Raw genomic sequence first — 27,108 nt, 5'->3', positions numbered from 1 at the left:
GTAGAGGGAAGAAGTCAAAGAGACTGCTTTGGGGCCGGTGTTGACTTTTTTTAGGTTTGTGGACGTGCTCTCTGCTGAAATGGTTGTTTTGCCAGAGGGGACTTAGGTTTCCAGAATTTGGCTTGTCGAGGAAATCGAGAACGTTTGTAATACGATGGTTTCCAGGTTCTCTGCCCATTAGGCTGGGATTGCGGTTGAGTAACTCCCAATCTTTTGGCCCGTTTCCTACTGTCATCAACAGTAGTCAAAATGTCATCCGTGGTGGCATTAAAGAGGCCCTGTCCGTCAAAAGGTAAGTCCTCTATTTTGAATTTGATGTCAGGCTGCAGTGACGAGGACCTAAGCCATGCATGCCGGTGTAGGGCAATCGATGAGGCCATAGTCCTAGATGAACATGCCACAGCATGATGCACTGTGTTAATTTGCTGCTTGCTGACCCTAGTAAGTTCCTGAAGGAGGTGTGAAGCCTGCTTCTGTGCTGCATCTGGTAAGGCAGGAACCAAGGTGTTAAGTTGGGAGGTCAGGTTGAAAGCATATGCCGAAAAATAGGCCATATAATTGTGGATTTTTGTTCTGGCGGTGGTAAGAGAATAGATCTTTCTTCCTAGAGTATCCAATTTCTTGCCTTCCTTTTCGGGTGGGACTGGGTGTCTTGTTTGTTTCGATTTTGAGGACGAATGCACTATCATGGAATTTGGAGCCGGATTGAAAAGAAATTTAGATTCAGGAGCATGAATTTTATAAAGGGATTCAACTCGTTTCGATGTGGGTGGCACTGAAGCGGGTTTGTCCCAAGCCTGTTTCAAGGTTTCCAGGTGAACTGGAAGCATCGGAAGAAAGGAGCCTGCTGGCAGGTCTGCGTGCACTAAATCGTGGACCACATCTGAAACTCTAGGTGCATCAGTAGTCAGCTTGATGTTAAGAGAATTTGCCATATTAGATAACAGATCTAGATAGGATTTGGAACCCTCTGAGGGTGAAAGGTCAGCAGGTTTGATAATGCCAGATGCCAGTGACGGAGGAGCTGAGGCTGTGGAGTGGGATGAGTCGGATTGCTCAGCTTCAGGGTGTCTCAAGAGGCTTACTTATTGTAGCAGTTTGTTTGGTCAGCAGAGGAGGCTGTTTTGGTTGTTTAGGAGAGACTGAACACACCAAGGTTGATCTGGTTGGAGACAGTGGCTTCGACACCATAGTGTAGTGTTTAGGGTGACGATAGGGACTTTCACGGTACTGAGGACGATCCTCACAGTATGCCTGCTCTTGATGTGAAGGAGGACGGTCATCCCGATATGCCTGATCCCGATGCAAAAGATGGTAAAATGCCTCACGGTACCGAGAGTCTTCACGGTATCGATATCAATGGGAATCCGAGGATGGTGATCTGTAATATCTTCGGTACCTGCGAGGAGATGGTGACCTGGACCTCGATGGGCTATAATAATAATAGCGTTCCCTGTGACAGCTTCGAGATTTCTCGTCTCGAACTCAAGTGGATGGCTCTCTCGGTGTCGAGGGTTCCCTTAGGAGTGGAGATGCGGGTGTCACTACCTGTTGTTTAGTAGGCATGGAGACCTCCTGGAATGAGTGTGCACCGAGAATGTTTGTGTGCTGACTTCTGATGGAATCTGGAGATTCAGTGCAAGGATCTTGTCTGGTAAAGATCCATGAACTGAAGGGGACCAAGAATGAATGTGTACGACCTCGAGAGGTACGGCATCGATGGGCGCCGATGCTTCCAATGGAGTCGGTGCTGTCTGTACCGAGGTCGCGGTGTCGATAGTTGGGTGCGATGCGGAAGTCATTGTTGGAGACTTCGAAACTGAGGGTCTATGGCTTGCCTTAGACTTAGTTTTTGGTGATGTTGAAGTCGAAGGGTCTTTAGAAGTCGATTCTGTGCGATGTCTCTTCCTAGAATCGTCAGACTTCTTCGAATGTTTCCCGGACTTAAGCTTGCTGGGAACCGAGGCCACGGAAGCTGCCGGTCGAACCACTCCCTTTTGAGTAGATAGGGAAGATGGTGAGGTTTGGGATACCGAAGTATGGGACATAGTAGGTCACAGGGAGGACTCTAAGAAGTGACTTCTGAGTCTAGCCGCGCGGTTTTTCCTTGCTTGCTTCCCAAACTGGCTTCAATGCAGGCAAGTGTCGGTACGATGAGCCTCACCCAGAAACAAAAGGCATAAAGAATGTCCGTCGGTAGATGGGATTTTTGAGGCGCACCAAACACACTTTTTAAAAGTGATTTTGTCTTTTCCTTCCATCCGCCTGGGGGAGAGGGGGGGAGGGGAAGGAGAGGGACGAAGGCCAAAAGAAGAGAGGAATAGTAAGAATTTTTTTTTTTTAATGATACCAGTGTTGAAGAAAAGTACGAACGGTGAGGAAATAGCACAGGAAAAGGATGAAGACTGCGATGAATAGAGGAGACTCAACGAGGTTGGTGTATCCCGGGCGGCGGTGAAGAAGAAACTGGGTGGGTGAAGCACCTCGCTCTCGTCTAGGCATGTGCAGCGGATGCCTCCTCCCCGGGATGAGAGGAAATGCGCGCCAAAATTAACGCTCCAAGATTGCTTTGAATTCTCCAAGGTCGGGTTCGATCCTGGCAGATAACCCATGTGTGGGACTGCACAGAGACCATGAAGAAGATCCTTCTGCTATGATGGAGAGGACGTAATGGTCTGAGGTGATCGTCTCTCAGGCAGGTAAGTGGGGTGGAGGTGGGTGGAAAGGTTGTGTGTTGGTGGAGAGAGAAATCAAAGACCGTGTCTGGGTGTCTTGCTCCCCTTCTGTGTTGTTGGTGTTGTTGAAGGGAGAATTTCGATTTAGAGCTATATGGAGCTCTGGAGTGGCTCTGCTGAGGTCTGGGTGACCAGGTTTTTTCTGGTGATGATTTAGCATAGGGTTTCCGAGGCCAGGGTTTGTTCCAGGTTTTGGTCTTAGGTCTGAAGGAAGAGGAGGAAATTCCTAAGTTTTTGGAGGTTTTGATGCTCGTCTACGTTCTGGAGCACTGTGTCTGTTGTGGAACTGAAATGCCCAAGGCTTCTCGAGTAGACTTTTCAGCTGATTGTGTCAAGTTTCTTGCTTTTCTTATCCGGAGGGGAAGTGTGTGTACGCTTGCTTTTAGATGAAGATGATACAATCACCGAGTTCGGCTTGGGGTGGTTAAATAGGAACAATGCATCAGACTCCTGTATTTTGTACATGTGGTCTGTGTATCAAGATGAAATCAGTGTGGATGCTGGTTTCGACCAGGAGGCTGCTTGGAGAAGTACAGATGTCATTGGAATGGCTACCAGTGTCGATGCATCATATTGGACGAAATCAAATACCATGTTGGTAATGACAGGCTGGGATTGAGTGACCGGTAACGAGAGTGTTTGTGCCATGCGCTTTATGAAATCCCCAAAGGCTCAAAGGTCTTCCGAAGGGGAGATGGGGGCGTCTTCAGAAAGTTCTTGTGGAAGAGAGGGTTCAGCATCTGAATCAGGGGTCTGCCTCTGGTCATTGTCCGATTCTCCCTCCAAGTGGAATGAGGAATCCTTGCCTTCTGAAGGTTCAAGAAGGCATCCGAGTGGAGACTTCAGCTTCGGTGGTCAAAGTGGAGCCTTTTTCGGTACCAGAGGCGTGGGTTCCTCTGTAGGGTTTTTCGGTGCCGGGGATTCCAGGACACGATGGGCATCGTGGTAGCAGGAATGGCAGGATGCTACGGACCAGGTGTCCCAGTCTGGTGGTGCACATGGGAGCCATGGAAAGGCCGATGGCATCGGGTAGGCCCCATAGAGATATTGTCATTGCTATTGATCCCAAGTAGGGGGTGGAGGCGGAAGAGGTGGATGGTCCTCTATAGGATTCAGTGCTGGTTCTTGCAGTTTCTCGGGTTGTCATGGAGGGTCTTTTGGGATGTCCTGAGGTTTAGGTGTTTCGAGCTGTGGGCTGCCTTTTGTTCCCGATGTGGAATTGGAGGTCTGCTGGGCTAGACTGATTTCAAAGTTGGAGGCACCCGCCTCTTAAATCTGCTTGGACTGCGTCAGTTGTTGAATTGGGAAGTCGAGCAGTCGGAGCACTGGAATGGTGCCCGGTTTCAAGAGACAGAAAGGCATAGATTGTTCCCTCGGATAACCATGAGGGCTCTTAATTGAATCCTTTTTGTAGCTCTTGTGCTTATGCTCTTTGCCGTCCCTGTGTTTTTTGGCAGGAGTGGAGTGGAGGTGTCTGAGTCTGTGGCTGAGATTGAGCATTTCAGCACCAATTGTTCAGCATCAGATCAAGCAAGCACCATAGGTGTTGATGTGGAGGGGGTCAACATGGAGGCATGTCCCAAGTTGGGCTTAGATGCCATTATTTATTTATTTATGATTTATATCCCGCCCTTCCCACCAAGGTGGCTCAGGGCGGCTTACAACAGGTAAATCAAACATAAAATTTTAAGTTAGGTATTTAAGATATTTAAACATTTAAAACAGAGACCACAAAGAAGATGTCATATTGAATCAGACCAATGGCCCATCCAGTCCAACTGTCTGTGTCAACACAGTGGCCAAAACCCAGGTGCCATCAGGAGGTCCACCAGTAGGGCCAGAACTCTAGAAGCTTCCTCACTGTTGCTCCTCAAACACCAAGAATACAGAGCATCACTGACCCAGATATAGTGTTCCCTCTATACCTTGTGGCTAATAACCACTCATGGACTTCTGCCCCATATATTTATCCAATCCCCTCTTGAAGCTGTCCACACTTGTAACCATCACCACTTCCTGTGGCAGTGAATTCCATGTGTTAATTAATCTTTGGATTAAGAAGTGCTTCTTTTCTTCTGCTCTAAGTCTATTGCTCATTAATTTCATTGAGTGCTGACAAGTTCTTGTATTGTGAAAAAGGAAGAAAAGGACTTCTTACTCTACCTTTTCTATTCCATGCATAATTTTGAAAACTCTGTCATGTCACTCCTCAGTTGTTGTTTCTCCAAGCTAAAAAGCCCTAAACTCTTTAACCTGTCTTCATAGGGAAGGCGTTCCATCCAATGCTATAATATCTTTTTTGAGGTATTTTGACCAGAACTGTACACAGTATTCTAAATGAGGTTGCACCACAGATTTATACAGGGGCATTATGATACTGGATGATTTATTTTCAACTCCCTTCCTAATAATCCCCAGCATAGCATTTGCCTTTTTTATTGCAGCCGTACATTGAGTCTGCATTTTCAGGGAGTTATCTACCACAACTCTCTCTCCTGGTCAGTTATCACCAGTTCAGATGCCATCAACGTATATTTATAGTTAGAATTTTAGGCTCTAATGTGCTCTTGCCCATGTTGAACCTCATTTACCATGTTGACGCCCTCTCACCCAGCCTTGACAGATCCCTCTGGAGCACCTCACAGTTCCCTCTGAACAATTTAGTGTCATCCACAAACTTATCCCCTTCATTGCTTCCAACTCCAAATTGCTAATGAAGAAATTAAAAAGCACTGAGTCCCGTACTACCCCACTGCTTACCACCTTCCAATGTGAAAACTGCTCATTTATACTCACTCTCTGGTTCCTGTTAATTAATTGTTTTTTAATCCACAAGAGGAATTGTCCTCTTATCCCATGCCTCTTGAGTTTACTTAGGAGCCATTGAAGATCATGTCTCAGTGTACCCTGGACAACCCTTGAGGAATTTTAGCCTTTCCAGTCATCCTATTAAATGTACTTTATTTGAAAGTTGTTGGAATAAAAGGCTGTAAATCAAATCCAAAAATGAATTAGAACTTTAAAAATTACTTTTAATAGCCTAAACCCTCAATTTCATGGCAATGTAAACAAGGAACACATGGCATTCTAGCGTGCAATCTACAATTTGGGGGGAACTTTTAGTACTTGGAGGGGGGGGGGGACAGAGGGGCATTTGGAATTTTATGCAGCCTCTTCTCCCCATTTGCAATGGTTTCCAAAGGTTAGTGGAGGACTTGTTTTGATTGTAAACAAAAGATTTCAAAATATCAGGACAGACAATGCACTTTTATATTTAATTGGTTTCTATTTATTTGGTATATTTTCCTTTCTTCTGCCTGAATTAATTACTGGCTACCACTTCTCCACAAAGCAATTCTTTTGTTTCCATTGCAAAGTTGTGTTTTGTTTAATGTAATTTTATATATCACTCCCCTCCCCCACCATCACACCCAAAAGGTATATTTAGTACAAATGCTCATCTTTATGTCACAGAAAGAACTAGCTTTTCAAACAAAACATTTGCAGTCATCTGTATTATCACAGAAAACTAAGGGGAAGGGATGAGAAATTAAGGAAGCAGATAATCCATGTTTCTTCTTAGTTACTTTTTAAAAAAGCATCTCAAACTCTTATACGAGTTGTCCATTAAAAAAACAAATTTTGCAGCTTACCTGAGACATCCTTTCACGGTGTTTGGCTTCAAGCATTTCTTTTGCTTTTAGGAAATGGGAATGCTCATTCTCATCACCAGGTGTCTCCAAGTATTTGTCAACGGCATCAGGAGTGCTGGGAGCTGTGGTGGGAACTGGGGGTGGGTAGTTATGGAAAAAATAAAGAGGAAAAAGATCAGTTAAAAGTGAAGGATAAATGCATCTGTACCTTTTCAATGCAGTGCAATCATTCACAGCAATCAGATGTTAGAAGGCTACATAAGAGGTTACTTGTAAAGAAAGAATTTATTATGTTGCAGAAGAAACACACACACCAGTAAAAGATTTTGCCCAACAAAGAATGCATGCATAAACTGAAGCTATTCTAGACTATACAAAACACATAGAAGAGAACATAATTTTTAAAAACAAAACATATGCCTTATTTTAAAAAAACCCAAACTAGTACAGAGGCAGATATTCTAAAATCCTCTTCAGAGGAAATTGAATTCATCTGTGATACTACCTAAAAAGGTAGTCCCCTGTGCAAGCACCAGTCATTTCCAACTCTGGGGTGACGTCGCATCATGACGTTTTCATGGCAGACTTTTTATGGGGTGGTTTGCCATATTATAATCTCTATCGTTGGTATCTGTTTTCTATTTACCTAAGTTTCAAACAATGACTAATTTTTTTTATATCTTTCTGACTAATCAATATATCCATACATTTTTTTAAAACATCAGATACAGAAGTGACTGATCTATTTCATTCAGAGGCTGAAGAACCTATACATAGCACAACATTATTATCCGCAGAACAGCAGCTTGAACTGTCAAATAAAGTCTATACACTTTTGCTTCACCATTAATGAGCTATGTGAATTCCTAAACTCCACAAACTAAGACCAGTTTTTGCTCATTATTGTGGGTTTGCAAAGTTTTTACCACAATTTTAAGTAGCGTTACAAAATAATGACAAGCAGATTTGAAAAGTGACTTTGTTATGTGCATGCACACAGACATTCAGAGCTCTAATTTTTTTAAAAAAAAATCAGCTGTAAATAACATTTAATCCCTTCTACTTTTCAGATGAATCGGACAGTAAATTTTCTAGATGTAAAAAAACAATGAAATGCATTTCTAAAGATAACAGATAGTTCAGTTGATCTGCCAATGCAATATTGTATACGCAAAAACTTCAATCACAAAAGGTTGCTGAAGAGAGCACAACCAGGCAGGAGCATCTCATATATGCATACATGGTGTATCTGGAGAAAACTCATGGCAGGAAAAAAAAGAAGTCTTCAAAATAGCAAAAGGGATTCCTGTGATTACATATATTTGAATACATCAGCATCTTTTTATTTTGTGTGAAAAATTTCCTTTAAAACCCCAATATTCTTAAAGGCCAAACACGTTAGTTCACAAGATGACCCCACTGGTAGACCTCCTGATGGCCACTGTGTGACACAGAATGTTGGACTTGATGAGCCACTGGCTAGATCCAACACACCTTCTCTCATGTTTTTATGACAACCAGGCGAAATATATTTGCCACTATGTTTGAAACACAGTCTAACTGGCAATTTCCAAAAGTTTATAACAGCAACAGCAGCTTTACACTGCTGCAATGGTGGCAGGCACTGTTAAATCCAGACAAGGTCTCAGTGTTGTATCAGTTACTCTTGATGAAAAGGTTACAGAGTTACCTATTACAAAAACAGCTATTTCCATTTCAGAGTCTAGTTAGAGACCAGCCCCAATGCTAATTGAACTAGTAAGACTACACACATACAAGCTTCTGAAGTAGGGTCTAACAACAGCCAATTTCCATGTGTCACATGAAGCAGTTTACATCAATCTGAGGGATAACCAGGGCTTTTTTGTAGCAGGAGCTCCTTTGTATATTAGGCCACACACCCCTGATGTAGCCAATCCTCCAAGAGCTTACAGGGCTCTGAGTACAAGGCCTACTGTAAGCTCTTGGAGGATTGGTTACATCAGAGGGGTGTAGCCTAATACACAAAGGAGTTCCTGCTAAAAAAAAAAAAAGCCAAACAATATTCCAATAAAACAGGGGTAGATCTGTTGCTAAGGTCCATTCCAGATTCCTTTTGAAAAATAAATGATTTCTTATCTGTCAGGCGAGAGTAGAGATGGCTTTTATCAGAGAAGCACATGTGTTGCAAGAATATCATGTTTTGCCAACACTCAGACAACAATATTTCATATATGGTTGACAAACTCATTAGTTGGCCAGTCAGTTATCAATTGCCTATTTGACCAGTTAAGGATTCGTTTTAAAATATATAATCATAAACCAAAAAATGTATATAATAATAAGCAAACCAAGATGAAAGGGTGGTATTTGTTATCCCTCAACCATTAAAAATTTCTTCTTCAGGATCCTGTAAGATTTAGGGGGCTTACAACTTTTTCTCCTTTCAACTGACACACCACAGAAGGAATTTCCTGGAATGCATTCAGTCTTCACCAGTCTGGATGATTTAGCAGGCGCTGATTAATTTAGACCTGGCCTGCATGTGGCCTGGTCCATCAAATGGTATGTAGAAGCTTAACTTTTTATTTCATTATGGTGTCTTTTATTTTACTTTACTTTATTTGATTTATATCCCGCCCTCCCCGCCGAAGCAGGCTCAGGGCGGCTCACAGCAATAAATAACAACAATCAATTAAAATTCTATAGCATTAACATATCCATTTAAAATTCAATAATTAAAACAATCTGGTGCTAACATCATATGTAGTGGTTTCACTTCCGATGGCTTCAATGTTCTTACATTTTCTCCTACCATAATGGTAACTCTAAATCAGTTAAAGACCAACCGGAAGAGTGTGGTTTTACAGGCCTTGCGTAACTGCGTGAGGTCCCACAAGGCCCTCACGTCCTCCGGCAGCTAGTTCCACTAGTAGGGGGCTGCTCTCTCTGGTGGATTTTAGTTTTGCCTTCCTCGGCCCAGGGATGACTAATAGGTTTTGGGATCCAGATCTAAGTACTCTCTGGGGAACGTATGGGGAGAGACAGTCCCTGAGGTAAGCAGGTACTCGCCCACATAGGGCTTTAAAGGTAATGACCAGCACCTTGTAGCGAATCCAGTATACTACTGGCAGCCAGTGCAGTTCCCACAGTCCCGGCTGTATGTGCTCTCACCTGGGAAGCCCTGATAGCAGCCTGGCCGCAGTGTTCTGCACTAGCTGGAGTTTCCGGGTTTGAGACAAGGGCAGCCCCAAGTAGAGGGCATTACAGTAGTCCAATCTCGAGGTGACATTGCAGGGATCACGGTTGCCAGGTCGTTGAGCTCAAGGAAGGGGACCAACTATCTCACCTGCCTAAGATGAAAAAATGTGGATTTAGCAGTGGCTGCTATCTGGGCCTCCATTGTCAAGGCAGGCTCCAGCAGCACCCCCAAGCTTCTGACCTTGTGCACCATTGTCATTGGCACATCACCAAAAGCTGGTAAGGGGATTTCCCTGCCCAGACCACCACGACTCAGGCAAAGGACCTCTGTCTTCGTCGGATTCAGCTTCAGTTAACTCAGCCTAAGCCATCCTGCCACGGCTTGCAGTGCCAGGTCCAGATTTTCTGGGACACAGCCAGACCGGCCTTCCATCAGTAGATAGAGCTGGGTGTCATCAGTGTACTGATGGCAGCCCAGTCCATACCTCCGGGCTATCTGGGCAAGGGGGCGCATATAGATGTTAAACAACATTGGGCAGAGCACCACCCCGTGGCACACCACAATTAAGCGCATGCCTCCGGGACGACTCTCCCCCAATCGCCACTGTTTGTCCCCGACCCTCCAGGATAAAGGAAAGCCATTGCAAGGCTGACCCCTGAATCCTTGCATCGGTGAGGTGTTGGGACAGTAACTGATGGTCGACCGTATCGAACGTAGCTGATAGGTCTAACAACTGCTGAGCCACCTCAATCCAGATGCCGCTGGAGGTCATCCACCAGGGTGACCAATACTGTCTTGGTCCCATGACCTGGGCAGAAGCCGGACTGGTGGGGGTCTAGGATGGAAGCGTCCTCCAGAAAACTGTGTAACTATAGCACTACTGCCCTCTCAATAATTTTACCCAAGAAGGGTAAGTTCAAGACCAGCCGGTAATGTGCCAATTCAGCTGGGTCCAATGTAGGTTTTTTCAAGAGGGTGCGGACCATGGCCTATTTAAGAGACGTTGGAAAGAGCCCTTCAGAGAGGGATCTATTTACGATATCCCATATAGGATATCTAAGTTCCCCCTTTTGACCAGTACTGCTTGTTCTACATCCCTGCAGTACTTACAGGCACACTGAACAGTAATCAAAGTTTCTCCTACTGGTTCCCACTTTTATGCCCTAATCTGGATGGCCCAGGCTGACCTGTTCTCTTCAGATCTTGGAAGCTAAGCAGTGTTAGCCCTGGTTAGTACCTGGACTGGAAGGAAATCCAGGGTCACTATGCAGAAGCAGGCTATGGCAAACCACCCCTGTTCGTTGCTTGCCTTGAAAAAGCAAGAGATTGTCATAAATTGGCTGCAACTTGACAAGAAAAAATACCAGAACCAAAAAACCACCTGGTATAACAGGAAGAAACTACCTGCTACATCTCAGGTTTTTTAAATAAATAAATAACTTTAAAATTACAAAATAAGCAGCTTTAAAAAAAAAAGTTTTTAAAAGTTTTAAGTACTTCCTTTTATTTAATAAGAAAATTGCAATTGTAGGTTGATCCTGGGTTCCAGGGAGAAAAACCAAGTTGAAGAACTGTTGAGTTACTTTTACAGATTTCTAGAAACCATGTTTTACACTATCAAACATTATATTACTTAAGAAAATGCTTTAGATATACTCAACCAATCAAATTATAAAATCATTTTTCACCAGTCCATAACTAATCCTAATTTTTTACATACTAAAATCTAAATCCCCTCCTAATCTATAGGTTAGAGCCCCTAACACTAGTAATAAATTGCACAGCCTCTCTCTCCCCTCTGTATTATTTTGTGGCTTTTCACCTTGGGTGTGCAAATGTCAAAATGGTACTAGAGAACAAAAAAGCTTAATTAGGGATAAAGGCCAAAGTACACAAGATGACCTGTTTGCTTCACTCTAACTTTTAGAGCAAATGGAGCTTGCAATGAGAAGAGCTGATGTTTCTAGTACTAATCTCCCCCCTCCTACCCACACACCATATGTTTTTCACAGCCTACATCACTTCTAGTATCAGAATTTGACTAAGAGGAAAAGCACCAGGCTGCGGGAGTTTAACTCCCCACCTCTAGCTTTATATGTTACTGGAACAGACACAAGTTTATTAAATAGATAGGCCTCCCACTATTATGTCCAGTTTAACCTTAAGATAACCAAACAAGCTTTCTGTTTAGCTGATTTGGAACAGCAGCAGTAGAAGCAGAAGTGGGGAGTATTATAAAAAAAAAAGATGCACTAAGGTAGAGATTTAATGCTGTGGTCCCAGTTTTAGACTCTTTGGCATTCAGTGTTAAATTCAGTCATCTGGATTAAAAGCAACCAGTACAATCCTAATATGGTTTGCCAGTGTGTAGTCTGTTGGCTGTGTTCTTATACTGGCTAAGACTTGCACTTTATAACCAAACAGATTAATTTATTCAGAAGAAAGTTAATGCCCAGTAATTTCTCTCTCTTTCTTTAAAAAAAAAGAGGAACAAATGTCAAAGTATTACATTAATGATCCCCAGGGGTCGTCTTGTAGAAAAAAAGGTGGTAGAGCTCATCCAGGGATTGTTATGCAGCCGCACCTACTCTTCAATGGATAAGGTGGGAAGGAGGAGGTGGAACTGTCAGAAAGGTTTGGGAACTGTGCTCCTGTGAGCTCCCACTGAATCTGAGGCCTGATGATTTAATATGTGTCAATGCAATTAGTTGCATGTTCTCAGCTAGTTGCTCTCAAAACATGCAAAAGAACTTAAAACAGAGTTAACACAATATGACTAGGCTGTGCTCTTTGGCCATCAAGCTTATGTCATAGTTACTTTTTCTTCTTAATCTAACAAACAGCAAACACTCTGAGCAACTTGATCAATATAAGTTAATAAGACACATATAAATAAAGGAATAAATATGAAGATCAATATCAATCTCCATATAAGACCACTTCATTTCTGCAGCTTTCATTCCCAGGAGATTATAATGCCAGCACAAAACAAGCCAAAGGCTGTGTTTCTCAAGTTACACACTGCAAGACACACCACAATAAAGTAAGCAGCATTTATCCCATCAGTGCAAAACTATGGCCTGCAAATGCCAGAGTAGCCACCTAATAACATCAGGTAGGAGGCTTGCTAGTGTAACATAGCTCTTGGGTGGTGCTGTGCTTGAAGCCCAATATAGTTTGTCATTGTGGAATGCAACTAAGTGAGCTGCACAAGCCACATGAACGTAAGCTGTAGTTACAGAACAAAGTTTGTCCAATGGCACCTTTAAGATCAACAAATTTTAATTCTGGACATATAAGCCAGTAGACTCAAACTTTGCTCTATAGCTTTGGACCAACATGGCTACCCTTCTGAATAAATCATAACTGTTACTGGTAGCAAAAATCAAAATATAATCCACACGCATTGGCACAGATTGAATTTTAGATACATGCTACAGTCATATTTGGAATACTGTGTACTGTTATATTTTCCCCATCTTTAAGAATAAGGCATCTGAGTTAAAAAAGTTACAGAAAAGAGCTGAAGTAGCTGCCCTGAAAGGAAAGCTTAACGTGTTCATAGCTTTTCTGTTTAGGAAGACCAAAGACAACTAAGGGGGGAGGATGCATGAGGAATTTGAGAGTTTTCTCCCTTTCTCCAAATTTGAGAAGACTGGAGGGGGACACAGAGTAGCCATTCACACAGTACATAATTCTAGTAAAATACATGCTAGAACAGTGGTGTTTAACTCATTTGTGGGTCAGATCTGATATGTCACTCTGTTGAGCTGGGCCATGTGTGCCATCGAATGTAAAATGAGGTACCAGATATACAAACTTTATACAGGTGATTTCAGATGTAAAATAGCAATAGTAAGTGAATGACAACAGCATGCTTGATTGGATTAGCTGTAAAATGCAGGGGGGTACTAGACATGGAGATACCAGTGTTGGTAATGAGACAGGAAACCTAGGTCTCAATTTCACCCAGAAGGACTCAGTCCAGAAGGATGCAAAGAATAAACGGCCAGTGGCTTGGGGAATGCATTTTAAGTTAAAGTTGCTTTCTTTCCACCTTTCTCTCCCTCCTCAATCTCCCACCTTCCCTCCCTCCTGTCCTTTGGCTCTCAAACATCTGACACAGATGTCTTGTGGCTCTCAGACATCTGAAGTTTATTCCATGTGGCTCTTACATTAAGCAAGTTTGGCCACCCCTGCTCAAGACAACGCATCCTCCTGGAATGAATTGAGAGCTAGTTTTCCTTTCTCACTACCAATGTGTGTTATTATTATTTGGCATCTGGAAGAAGAAGAAGAAGAAGAAGAAGAAGAAGAAGAAGAAGAAGAAGAAGAAGAAGAAGAAGAAGAAGAAGAAGAAGAAGAAGAAGAAGAAGAAGAAGAAGAAGAAGAAGAAGAAATTGGATTTATATCCCGCCCTCCACTCTGAATCTCAGAGTGACTCACAATCTCCTTTACCTTCCTCCCCCACAACAGACATAAGTTGCTCGGAATAAGAGGAATAACAGGAATAAGTTGCTCGGGGGACAGTTTTGAGCCCAGTGCAGGCCAGATGCGTTCTGCAGAGCACATGTTTGACACAACTGTGCTAGAAGATGTAATGAGGGTCTCTAGCAGTGATGACTTTACAATGGGATTACACAACTAGGAAGACTGACCCATCCATAGCTGTAAACCCTGGTGACTCAATGGAACCTGCAAGTTCAGAAAAAATAGACCACTGAATATCCACTGTGAAAGACAGCAACAGGGATAGCCTTTTTTCTCCTACTTCTAGTTGTTCGGGGGCATATGGTTAGCCATTGTAAGAAAACAGATGCTGGAATGCATGGACCATTAGTTTGAGCCAGACAGCTCTTTTTATACAGTATGTTCTAACCACATCATTCTGTATAAATGTCACAAAAGTATAACAAACAACACTGTTTAACAATCTGTTGCAATAATCCAGTGGCACCATTCAAGTGTCTGTCAGCAGTAATTAAGAGTCATCAATTTTAATTCTTTTGCTCAAACTGGCCCACTTTAAAGGCTGTGACTGAGAAATTAATGTTCCCATTGGAAGAAATACTTATGCACAATGAAAAAAATGTTCTTGTACATCATTGCTTTTCTACACTGATTCAACAGTGTGTGAATTACCACTAGAAAATCTAGTTTTTAATATTTGAACTCATAAATTGTCTGTTTTTGGGGGAAAATATTTCATATTTACCAACTAATTCTATTTTTAAACAAGACATGTAAGCAATGAGCAGCCCCTTCTGCCTGTAGTTTAGCAAACTCCTTGGAAGTTTGTATTGTATGCAATCCCACAAGATGGGAAAATGCTTTTTCTCAGTGATTTACTAATGTAAAATGGTATACTAATGACATCTTTACCATATTTTCTGGTTTGAATAACCCTCAAAAATCTGTCTCATGGATTAATCCTATATATATAAAAAACCTAGCCATACTGGGGATAACTCACCTACCCTCCCTTTGGCTGAGCCACATGTAGCTCAAAGAGCAACTCCACCCTCCAGCTCCAGGACAGACGAAGATTGGAACATTGGGGAAGCTGCTAGACAGTAGCTGTTGCTAGGTATCCAAGCTTGGTTTTGTCAGTAAAGGTGGGGAGAGGGAGAGGCCCTTTCCAAGCCCTCTTTTGGCCTCTTAGGAAGAACTCACTGGGGCCAGTCCTAGCAGCTCCAGGTTGGTGGGAAATTCCTGAAGATTAAGTAGTGGAGTCTAAGGAAGCCAAAGTTTGGGGAGTGGAGAGGACACAGCTGAATATAATGCCATAGAGTCTACCTTCAAAGCAGGTATTTTCTCTGAGGAAAAGAGATCTGTTCAATTGTAATACAAGGAGATCTTCAGACTCCACCAGGAGGTTGGTTACCCTAGGCTGGCAGCACCCTCTGGGTGACTTTATGCCACCTGACTGGCATGACTTAACTAGGCCTGGATGCTAGGGAGGGAAGAGGAGATGGAAAGCTGAAGTCAGAGGGGCAGATAAAGGTAGGTTGATGGTTGTTTGGGAAGATTGATGGCTCAGAAGGAGATAGGGTTGCCAACTCCAAGAAAAGGCAGCAACAACACACTGCAGGCAAAGGAGCTTCAGTGTCTGTGTGATCATTGTCCAATGATGCCACAGCAAACTGATCCTGAGTGCCTAAGGCTGGGGCATTTGCCTAGAACCTCTTTCTAGAGCTTGTTGTATTTATTGAAAAAATGGGCCTTATTCCTAGTACCACACGATACTAGTAAATTTACATGTCAACATGAAGGCTGCCTTCCTTGGATACTGAAGACTTAGAAGGTAAACTAATACCTTAATTAAACTTATATTGTTACAATATAAATTGTGATCCTACTAGATTATGTAGCAAAGTTCCATATGGCCAGAATTTGAAGTTTAAAACAAATTCCTTGACATTACATGAATATCATATGTAATATGATATAAAAGGAGATAAACAACTTTCAGACACAGGTTATCCACAAAGAATTTTTCAAGAAGCTGATAGTAGAGATAAACAATTATCCAGTTGTGAGCTGCTTCTAGGGGAAAAAAAGCCCTAAATCTGTTAAGAATCACATTTCCTCTGTTTTTTTTCAATATACAAATTTATCCTAGTTCATACAAAGAATAATATGTAAACACCGGCACTTTGATGTAATAATTTCCCCTTTATTGCTTTTTTTAAAAACTTAGAATTTTAGAGAGTTTTCACTCATTTTGACACAATCACGTAACAACAAAAAAGAGAATGTCTTAGGTTATAATAACCATGGGGAGATGTTCTGTTTGGTCTATTTTGTGAGATACAATAATTTGAAAATCCAAAGGATCACTGCAAGTTTGAGTTGTACCATTTTTCTAACTGTACTACTAAACATGTCACATATGTAATTGTGTGTTTATGTGGCTTAATTTATATGCGTATGAGCATGTGCTCTATTAGAACATGTATAGAGGTCAAGAAAAACTTATCCGAGAGCTACTGTTTGCTGATGATGCTGCACTCGTCTCCCACTCGGTATCAGCTCTGCAGCATATGACGTCCTGCTTTGCAGAGGCTGCCAAGCTATTCAGCCTAGAAGTTAGTCTGAAGAAGACAGAAGTTCTCCACCAGCCTGCACCCCAGGAAGATTATCACCCTCCCTGCATCACTGTGGGTGAATCAGTTCTGAAGACAGTCCAGCAGTTCAGCTACCTGGGGTGCATCATCTCCTCAGATGCCAAGATCGACAAGGAGATTGACAACAGGCTGGCAAAGGCAAACTGTGCATTTGGCCGACTGCACAAAAGAGTGTGGAGCAACAAGCATCTGAAAAAAGGCACAAAGATCAATGTTTACAAAGCGGTTGTGATGACAACCCTCATCTACGGCTCCGAATCATGGGTTTTATACCGTCATCACCTGCGACTCCTTGAGCGCTTTCATCAGCGCTGCCTTCGCACCATCCTCAACATCCACTGGAGTGACTTTGTGACCAACACTGAAGTCCTCAAGAGGGCGGAGGTTACAAGCATCGAGGCGCTGCTGTTGAAGACGCAGCTGCGCTGGGCAGGGCATATTTCTAGGATGAAAAACCACTGCCTTCCCAAGATTGCTCTGTATGGCGAACTCTCCACCGGCCATCGAAATAGAGGGGCACCAAAGAAGAGGTACAAGGACTCCTTGAAGAAATCCCTTGGCACCTGTCGCATCAACCATCACCAGTGGTCTGACTTAGCCTCAGATCGCAAAGCATGGAGGCACACCATCCACCAGGCTGTCTCTTCCTTTGAGAACGCACGCATGGCTGGTCTTGAGGACAAAAGGAGATTGAGGAAGAATCGCACTGCTACAGCACCAACCCCAAATCAGACTTTTCCCTGCAGCCACTGTGGCCGGATCTGCCTGTCCCGCGTTGGTCTTGTCAGCCACCAGCGAGCCTGCAGCAGAAGTGGACTACTGCACCCTTCTTAAATCTTCGTTCGCGAATTCAAGCCGAGAGAGAGAGAGGTCAAGAAGCAACTGTCAGAATGGAATATGGAACAACTGATTGGTTTAGAATAGGAAAAGGAGTTTGACACCCTGCTTATTTTGGTGTAGCCAGTTTGGTGTAGTGGTTAAGTGTGCGGACTCTTATCTGGGAGAACCGGGTTTGATTCCCCACTCCTCCACTTGCACCTGCTGGAATGGCCTTGGGTCAGCCATAGCTCTGGCAGAGGTTGTCCTTGAAAGGGCAGCTGCTGTGAGAGCCCTCTCCAGCCCCACCCACCTCACAGGGTGTCTGTTGTGGGGGAAGAAGGTAGAGGAGATTGTAAGCCGCTCTGACACTCTTTGGAGTGGAGGGCGGGATATAAATCCAATATCTTCTTCTTACTATTATTATTTAATTTATATGCAGAGTACATCATACGGAATGCTGGCCTGGATGAAGCACAAACCAGAATTAAGATTGCAGGAAACACATCAACAACCTCAGATATGCAGATGACACCACTCTAATGGCAGAAAGTGAGAGGATCTAAAGAACCTCTTATTGAGGGTGAAAGAGGAGAGCACAAAAGTAGGCTGAAACCCAACATCAAAATAACTTAAGATCACGGTATCCGGTCCCATCACACCATTGCAAATAGAAGGGGAAGACATGGAAGTAGTGATAGACTTCACATTTCTGGGATCCAAGATCACTGCAGATGGTGACTACAGCCATGATATTAAAAGACGTTTGCTGCTTGGGAGGACAGCTATGGCGAACCTGGGCAGTATAATAAAAAGTAGAAACATCACCCTGCCAACAAAAGTCCATACAGTCAAAGCTGTGGCATTCCCAGTAGTAATGTATGGCTGTGAGAGTTGGACCATAAAGAAGGCTGAGTGCAGAAGAATAGATGCTTTTGAGCTGTGGTGCTGGAGAAGAATCTTGAGAGTCCCTTAGACTGCAAGAAGATCCAATCAGTCAGTCCTAAGGGAAATCAGACTGTTCCCTGGAAGGTCAGATGCTGAAGCTGAAACTCAAATACTTTGGCCACCAAATAAGAAGGGAGCACTCATTGGAGAAGATCCTGATGCTGGGAAAGACAGAAGGCAAAAGAAGAAGGGGATGGCAGAAGATGAGATGGCTGGACAGGGTTACTGAACACAAATTTGAGCAGACTTTGGAGGAGGGTCTGACATGACTTTGTCCATGGGGTCACAAAGAGTCAGACTCGACTGTGCGACTGAACAGCAACAAAGTGGAACATTTGAACTATAACTCCAGAAGCACCACTTGTTGCACATTTTGTAAAACAAAAAGGCAAAAGTACTGATGGGGGGGGGTTGTCACTGAAAAAAACCCCCTCACTTCACATCTTTTAAACAGAATGGCTCTCCATAAATTACTACCCAAGGAGTTGCAATGGATTTACAGGTTTTATACATTAACTAGGAGTAAGGCCCATTGTGAAGAAAAATACAATGGGCTCTAGAAGGAGGCTCTGGACGAGTGGCCGCCACCCTTGCTGTCTTCCCACCAACTCAAGTGAAGGCACTGACTCCCCTCCCCACCTCAATGGGAGCTGATCTCTGCCAAATAGAGAACAGTTGTAAATCTGAGTGATCTTCAGTGATTCCCTAGGAGAAAATGGTATTGTACCTGTCTGAGGTCTCTCCCCTCTTCAAACCACACCCTCTCCAGGTCCCACCCCTTAAATATTCAGGAATTTCCTAATCTGGAGTTGGCAACCCTATCTCCTTCCCTTTGTCTGCCCCTCTGACTTCAGTTTCCTATCACCTTCTTCCTCCCTACAGCCTCTGCATAGGCTGTCTTTTTCCACAGTGGTGGTGGTGGTGGGGGGGGGCAAAGCAGCTTGCATCATTCTCCTCTCACAACCGTGAGGTAGGTTAATCTGGAAATCTGTGACTGGTCCAAAATCACCTAGTCAACTTCCACAGCAAGGACCTGGGTCCGACAGACCCCACTCTGAAACCCTAACTCCTATCCTCCACCTCAAACCAAACACTCTTAAGTACCCAGCTTATCTGTCCACTCTGTAAAGCCGTCATTGTCTCCAGGGGAAGTAATCTCTGCATCTGGACATTAGTGCAATTATGAGTGATCTCCAGCCCATATCTGGAGATTGGCAACAATGGTCCCCAGGAGGAAATTGTTGGTTTGGAGTCTATGGTATTGTACCTGGCTGAGGTCCCACCCCTCCTGTAGCGATTTTAGCTCTTCAAAACCACTAGCATAAGTTTTTGGCCTGTGTGCATCAAAAATCCTGGTCAAGAGGCCTGCTATTCTAAGTTGTAAATTGAGTCTCAGGCCTGGAGACTAAGTGTTTGCGTTAGTAGAGATAAGATTTGGTACGTGGCCTTGAGAGGAAGGGTTCAGCTGAAGCTGGTACCAGGAAGAGTGGCCTCCCTAATTAAAAAGTATTCCATACAGCTGGAGGGGTGACAATCAAGGCTATCCTAAATCACCCTTTGTTTAGCAATTAGCTTGGAGAGTGATTTTATCGCTCTCACTTGTGATTGGTTGCGATGGGCCCAGCAACTAGTTGTGACTGGGCATAAAGCGTGGCTACCTGAAAGCCATCTTTGAGTCTGATTCCACTCAGATTTCCACCTTGCCAAGTCTGAACCACTCAGGCTTTTGCCTTGTCTTCTGTGATCCTGTTATGCCTGACTGAATGATGAGAAACTTCTGCTCTGTTTCCATGCCTGCTGGCTGAGCTGGGTATGTCAACTGTATAAAAAAGCTGGTTAAACTTAGGTTTGTTATTTTGCTTCCTTCCTATAACAGCTTTTATTAATTTACACACAATAAAATATTCTTATTTAGTTAAATAAATAATAAAGAATAAAATATTCTTATTTAGTTAAATAAATAATAAAGAATAAAATATTCTTATTTAGTTAAACATTGTGGAGTCTTTTGCTGTCAAGTCTCAAAGCCTAATCTAGTGTCTAGACTGCTGGGCTACCTATTAAAGTAATAACTTCTGCTTGTCCTGTAGGTCTACCTTGCAGGGTTTTTGTTAGTCTTCCAGTAAGGGCTGGAGAATTCCCCAACCTCCTGCCTACGGTGTAATTGGGGTGGTGGCAGTACTACTGACCAGGCTGGATTCTGATGGTCTTGGAGCACAGCAGCCTAGCTTGGGAGGAACCTCCGGCCAGTCGGTGCCTGGGGCTAGCTGTTGCTTGGGGTGGGGTTCCATAACACCCCCCCAAACCCCACCCTCTCAAGGCCCCACCCCTTAAATCTCCATGAATTTCCTAACCTGGAGTTGGCAACCTTTCTCCTTTCCTTTATCTGCCCCTCAGACTTCAGCTTTCCATCGCCTTCCTCCTCCTTGCAGCCTCTACACAGGAAAATGACAGTCTTTCTTCACAGTGGGGAGGGGGAGAACCAAAGCAGTTTCCTCACCCCCCGTGTGATCTGAACAACAACCCTGTGAGGCAGGTTAGTCTGGAAGTCTGTGACTAGTCCAAAATCACCTAGTCAGCTTCCATAGCAAGAAGCTGGGTCTGGCAGATCCCACTTTGAAGTCTTAACTTCTGTGTCACAGTGGCTGTCATAGGGTGGCTGCTGCTGAACAGTAGCAAGTAGCCAGATGTAGGGTAGGTAACCCCCAGGTGGAGACATCCCTTTATCTGCCCCTCTGACTTCAGGTTTCCATCACCTTCCCTGCTGCCTCTACATAGGAAAACGACAGTCTTTCTTCACAGTGTGGGGAAGACCCAAAGCAGCTTACATCATTCTCCTCTCCCCTCTTTGATCTGAACAACCACCCTGTGAGGAAGGTTAGGCTGGAAGCCTGTGACTGTTCCGAAATCACCCAGTCAGCATCCACAGCAAGAACTTGAGTCTGGAAGACCCTGCTCTGATGCCCTAACTTGTATGCCCTCCTCAAACTCCACCACAGAATCTCCATGAATTTCCCACCAGCCTGGAAAGGCCTCTGTGCGAGTGTCCCCCAGCCTTGCTGTCTTCCCACCCACCCAAGTGAAAGCATTTACTCTCCCCCCCCCCCAATACACCTCAAGAGGAGCTGATCTCTGCCATCTGGACAGCAGTTGTAATTCTGAGTGAACTTCAGCCCTCACCTGTAGATTGGCAACAGTGGTTCCCTGGAAGGAAATGGCTGGTAGAATTAAGCAGCTGACACTGTGGAGAAAGCCTCCTTTTCCCTTCCTCTGAAGTGGACGCTCCCTGCTGTGACTGAACATTCCTTGTCAGTTGAAGAGATGTTAACTGCTACTGTTTGTGTGGATTAAAGGGAGAAAGGTAGACAGAGAGAATGAAATAAAAAGACAGAAAGACAGAGAACAGAGAAACAGAGAAAGAATGACAGAAAGAACAGAAGGGGGAGGTAGAAAAAAGAGAGGGAGAAAGAGAGAAAGAAAAATGAGAAGATAGACAGGGCCCTGAGAAGAGGCAGTAGTAAGCAATAAGCTCCTAGCAGAGAACTGTTTCTTGATGTTCTTGCCTGACAGGGCCAGCGGTGGGCAGGGGAAAGCAAAATCAGCCAATGACACGGTAGAGATGGACTGCAAATCAATCCTGTTAATATGGAGAAGACTGCAGCGGGTGGGTGACAGAGAGTGGCCACCCAATGGTAGTGGAAAGTGTTGACAGAGTGTCAGCCAATATTTGGTGCAGTACAGTCCCAGTGACTGCAACAAATCAGGATTTCAACAGAAACATTAACATTAACATTTCAACAGAAGCATTAACAGTTCCTGTTTACACCTAGAAACCCATCCCCCCCCCACACATAGATGCAAATATGACAACATATTTGTGTTTTTTCTGGGAGTCCCATTCAGCATTTCTCCACATATTGTCTTACTCCCAGCTATTCCCTTCACCACATTGTTCCATAGGGTAGTCATATTACCCTTCCTCAGGACACATTTTTTTCTCTACAAAAATAGCACTCAAAGATTCCATGTTGTGTGTTCCTGGATCCAAACCACACACCCAAGATGCTGATCTAGGGCTGCCAAGTTCCCAGGTGGATGTTCTCCCACTCGGACGGTCCCCAACCCGCTGGCCCACACTGGGCCAGTGGGGGAATCCCCTCCCGACATTGCCGGCACAATGATGTAACTTACAAGTGGTACTATAGAGTTTCCCTCCCAGATTGCTAGAGCATCCAGGAAAGCCATAGAGTTTTTCCGGAAGCTCCTAGAGCAGCCGGTGCACAATGCCATCACCTGCAAGTGACATTATCATACCATGCATGCACAAGTTGAATTTTAAAATGGCATCATTTAATGAAATGGCACATGGAAAAGATACCAGTGCAATTTTCAGATCTTTAAAGGAGGATTTTATTTCACTTAAGCAGCATCTTAAAGATTACTTCATGTTTACAGCTAACTATTTGAGCAAAAAGAATCTAACAGCTAATGAAAGGGCAAATCCACAGGAGCCTTGCATTACAAAGAGTGAATCAGTCAGTGGCAGTGAAAACAGAAGGGAAAACGGTGATTATGCAAAACAAATGAAGAGAAATGAAAATAGCTCCCTCTGACGCAGTTTTAATTCTTCACCGGATGCTGACCGTCAACAAGATCAACTGGAGAAGGGGAGATGGCGAAGAACTTTTTTTTTGGTGGTTGAGGAGGCGGCCCATGTCAAGAAGAGGCAAATTGTACTTCAATTGTCTAATCTGGTGTTGGAAACAATCCGTAAAAAGGATTTTGGATCTTTTCTTCTGTTTTGGTGAACAGCTGAATAAGAAACTTTGATTAAGAAATGTATGATGCCACTAGAAGATAAGTTGTGGACAAACGGGCTGCCTTGGATATAACTTGGATGTAGAAACTAAAGGAACTTAAAAGTTTTTAATTCTGGGAAAGAAGGATTTTGGAATGTGGGTCTTTTTTATGTTTGGTTGTCTTTCTCTTTCTCCTGGTGAATAGGTAAATATTGACAGTCTTCCTATTCAGAGAGATCAATCTGGTAGATTTGTTTTAACATGTTTGTAGGAGAAATGTTTTAGTTAAAGACTGATAAAGTATTTGATTATACTTGAGATATGTTATGCAATTTCTTATGAATAAAGAAAAAATATTCATGTGCTTTTTTGGTTAGGCTTTTGGTTAAATTAATAATCTAATTTGTGCTAGTCATAGCTGCAAATTAATTTAGTAAAATTGGAAGATTTGTGTTTGATTTGTGTTTAAGCAGAATTGTTTAGTTGTACAATGCTTTACTATTTTAGTAAAAGAATTATTCTTTTTGTTTCTTTGTCCTGGTAAAAGAAGAAAGGAAGGTAACATTTAATGGAGATGTTTATACTTGTAGGTAGAAACATTAGAGTATTATATTGAGAGGTGGAGTTATAATTGATATATTTATACTAGTTTCTGGTTTCTGTTTTTTCCCATTCTGTATGTTCCCTTGCTTTCCCCCTTCTTTTATGTATTATCTGCAATGCTGCTGTCCTGTAGTAGTTTAAATCAATAAAACTTTTTAAAAACCTAAGAGTCATGGGGTAAAAGTCCTCTTGTGGATCAAAAACTGGCTAATTAATAGGAAACAGAGAGTGTGTATAAATGGGCAATTTTCTCAGTGGAGGGTGGTAAGCGCCATAAGGCTCATTACTAGGTCCGAAGCTTTTTAACTTGTTCATTAATGATTTGGAGTTGGGAGTAAGCAGTGAAGTGGCTGAGTTTGTGGCTGACACTAAATTGTTCAGGGTGGTGAGAACCAGAGAGGATTGTGAGGCACTCTAAAGGGATCTGTTGAGGTTGGGTGTGTGGGCATCAACATGGCAAATGAGGTTCAACGTGACCAAGTGCAAGGTAATACACATTGGGGCCAAAAATCCTAATATAAATACAAGTTGATGGGGTGTGAACTGGAGGAGACTGATCAAGGGAGAGATCTTGGGGTCGTGATAGATAACTCACTGAAAATGTCAAGACAGGGTGCGACTACAATACAAAAGGCCAATGCTATGCTGGGAATTATTAGGAAGAAAACTGAAAACAAATTTGCCAGTATCATAATGACCTTGTATAAATTGATGGTGCAGCCTCATTTGGAGTACTGTGTACAATTCTGGTAACCACACATCAAAAAAGATATTATAGCATTGGAAAAAGTGCAGAAAAGAGCAACGAATGATTAAAGGGTTGGAACACTTTCCCTATGAAGAAAGGTTAAAATGCTTGGGGCTCTTTAGCTTGGAGAAACATCAACTGAGGGGTGACATGATAGAGGTTTACAAGATTATGCACGGGATAGAGAAGATAAAGAAAGAACTACTTTTCTCCCTCTCTCACAATACAAGAACTCATGGGCGCTCAATGACATTGCTGAGCAGTCAGGTTAGAAGGGATAAAAGGAAGTGCTTCTTCACCCAAAGGGTGATTAACACATGGAATTCACTGCCACAGGAGGTGGTGGCGGCTACAAGCATAGCCAGCTTCAAGAGGGGATTGGATAAAAATATGGAGCAGAGGTCCATTAGTGGCTATTAGCCACAGCTTATTGTTGGAACTCTCTGTCTGGGGCAAGTGATGCTCTGTATTTTTGATGCTTGGGAGAGGCAACAGTGTGAGGACTTTGTGTCCTGGCCCCACTGATGGATCTCCTGATGGCACCCGGGTTTTTTGGCCACTGTGTGATGCAGAGTGATAGACTGGATGGGCCATTGGCCTGATCCAACATGACTTCTCTTATTTTCTTATGTTTGTTGCAATTAGCTTCCAATCCATCTTCTCATGTTTCATCTGATTTAAGACCAAGAAGGAAGTTTAGATGCAACAAATAAGGGAGCTAGGAGACTCACTGAGAGTCACCTCCTATTGTATGGGGAAGTCTCTTACCACCCTTGCCACCACCACGTTAATCTCATCTTGTGTGGCAACAAGAACTGCAGAGGAATCTTTCCTCCCCTACACGTTACAATTAGGGGTGTACTGAGAAAAATGTCTTTATAATTTTGGATCTGGGACTTGGAGAAGATACCATTATTATTTATTCCTGATCCTGAGGTAGGACAATACTAGTTGAGGATTCAAAAGGGTTTTTTTTGCAAGTTCCAGAATTTCAAGACCATTATGTTACAGCTTGTTTTAAAAGATAATGATACCAAATTTGTACTGAACAAAGTCCTCCCTCAAATCTAAAGACTCCTAAATTTTAAGCAGAATAGACAAAGGACTTTCATTTTACAGGCCCCTGGAGTAGTTGTCCCTCAGGGCACTTTTCTCTAATGTTTTTTGTGGTAAATGGCAGCTGTCTGGTAGGAGAGTGCTGGCTTCTGGCATTTTAAAAAAAATAATCCTCCTGGTTGCATTTGGTTTCTTATTGGACGGACTAGGTTATCTTCAGGAAGTGGCACTATTCCAAACCCTAATAATCAGAATGCTGTAGCATTGGAAAAAGGAGAAACAAGAATGAATGGGAGCAAGCTAGAGATTAAGATTCTTTTCAAAGCTTTAGTTTGTTTGCTGTTGTAGTCCCCTTGTCCATCCTGGCTGTGATCAGACAGACTTGGCTGCCTTTGGAAATACTGTTCCACCTATATCATGATGGGATGGAGCTTTCTAAAGATAGCAAGATCCTTCTTCTAACTGGAAAAAGGATCACAAGGTGAATACCCTTGCCCCAGTCCTGTGCAAATCCTCCCTTTTCCAAGTTCCCAGCAGTCACCCCTTGCACAGACACATTGTTTTTCTCCTTCTGGCACATCAGCTTTTTATGATATGTAGTGACATGCACCCGAGTGCTCTGATGCATGTGTAGTGTTTCAAGCAAGGACAGCAACCACATTTCAATAACCAGAAGGTGCGTGGCATGGAGTCCATTTCCTAGTTTGACTATACACAATGCACGCATAAGAACAAAAAACACAGACTCCAAAGAGTGAATGTACTTCTATAGCAAGTCCTATAGCAGCGTTTCTAGTTCTGTGCCTTATCTCTCAATTTCCATTACCTTGCTGCAAGACAATTTGTGTCTACATCACAAATGAAAGAAGTCACCAGTTGTCATAAGAGAGAGAGAGATAGATAGATAGATAGAGAGAGAGAGAGAGAGAGAGAGAGAGAGAGAGAGAGAGAGAGAGATGTACTAATGACCAAAACACACTCTACAAGATGTGGGCAATTAGAGACGCTGACAGAGTTATGATGAGTGATAGTACAGACCCATTCCCAAGGAATTTAAAAGCACAAATACTAAAACGCAGACCCATTACAAGCAGCAGAGGCAGATGTGGCACAAGAAAGAAAGGAGAGAGACTGCCACAGGCTGGAGAAGTCCACTTACTGACGCTGCCACAGACTGCCATGCAGTATTCCTCAGTGTCAAAGTTGTTTCGGTTTCCACCACATCCGCCGTAAAAGAATGGTGCACATTTTCCTTCAGTCACATCAAAGTACCACCGGGAGATCATTGCTCGGCAAGGACCAGTCTCAGCTTGTTCAGAGCACACCTCTAATTTTAGGAGATGTGGAGTAATTGTATTTAGCATGAAATTGGAATTGCCATGCTATTCTACATACCTTTATCTGTATACATAACCTTAGGTTGTTCTAGGCTTACTGTATAT

At 43.1% G+C, this 27,108-nt stretch overlaps 1 protein-coding gene across 4 annotated transcripts in view; it reads right to left on the bottom strand.

The window, feature by feature from the left end:
• The window catches only part of APP (amyloid beta precursor protein), a 295,204-nt gene that overhangs the window by 90,581 nt on the left and 177,515 nt on the right, over positions 1–27,108 (bottom strand). For 2 of the 4 annotated variants that reach the window (XM_060234377.1, XM_060234376.1), the window contains exons 7-8: positions 26,826–26,993; positions 6,389–6,522 (exon numbers count right to left, since the gene is read on the bottom strand). In XM_060234377.1, the coding sequence (XP_060090360.1) occupies positions 6,389–6,522; positions 26,826–26,993 (302 nt within the window). The remainder of the gene's footprint in view (positions 1–6,388; positions 6,523–26,825; positions 26,994–27,108) is intronic. The other 2 variants (XM_060234378.1, XM_060234379.1) reach the window with 1 other exon arrangement.

The sequence above is a fragment of the Heteronotia binoei genome, chromosome 3 (assembly GCF_032191835.1).
Source record: "Heteronotia binoei isolate CCM8104 ecotype False Entrance Well chromosome 3, APGP_CSIRO_Hbin_v1, whole genome shotgun sequence".
Classification (NCBI taxonomy): Eukaryota; Metazoa; Chordata; class Lepidosauria; order Squamata; family Gekkonidae; genus Heteronotia; species Heteronotia binoei.
The sequence above is the reverse complement of the archived record's forward strand: the minus strand, read 5'-3'. Positions and strand labels throughout refer to the sequence as shown.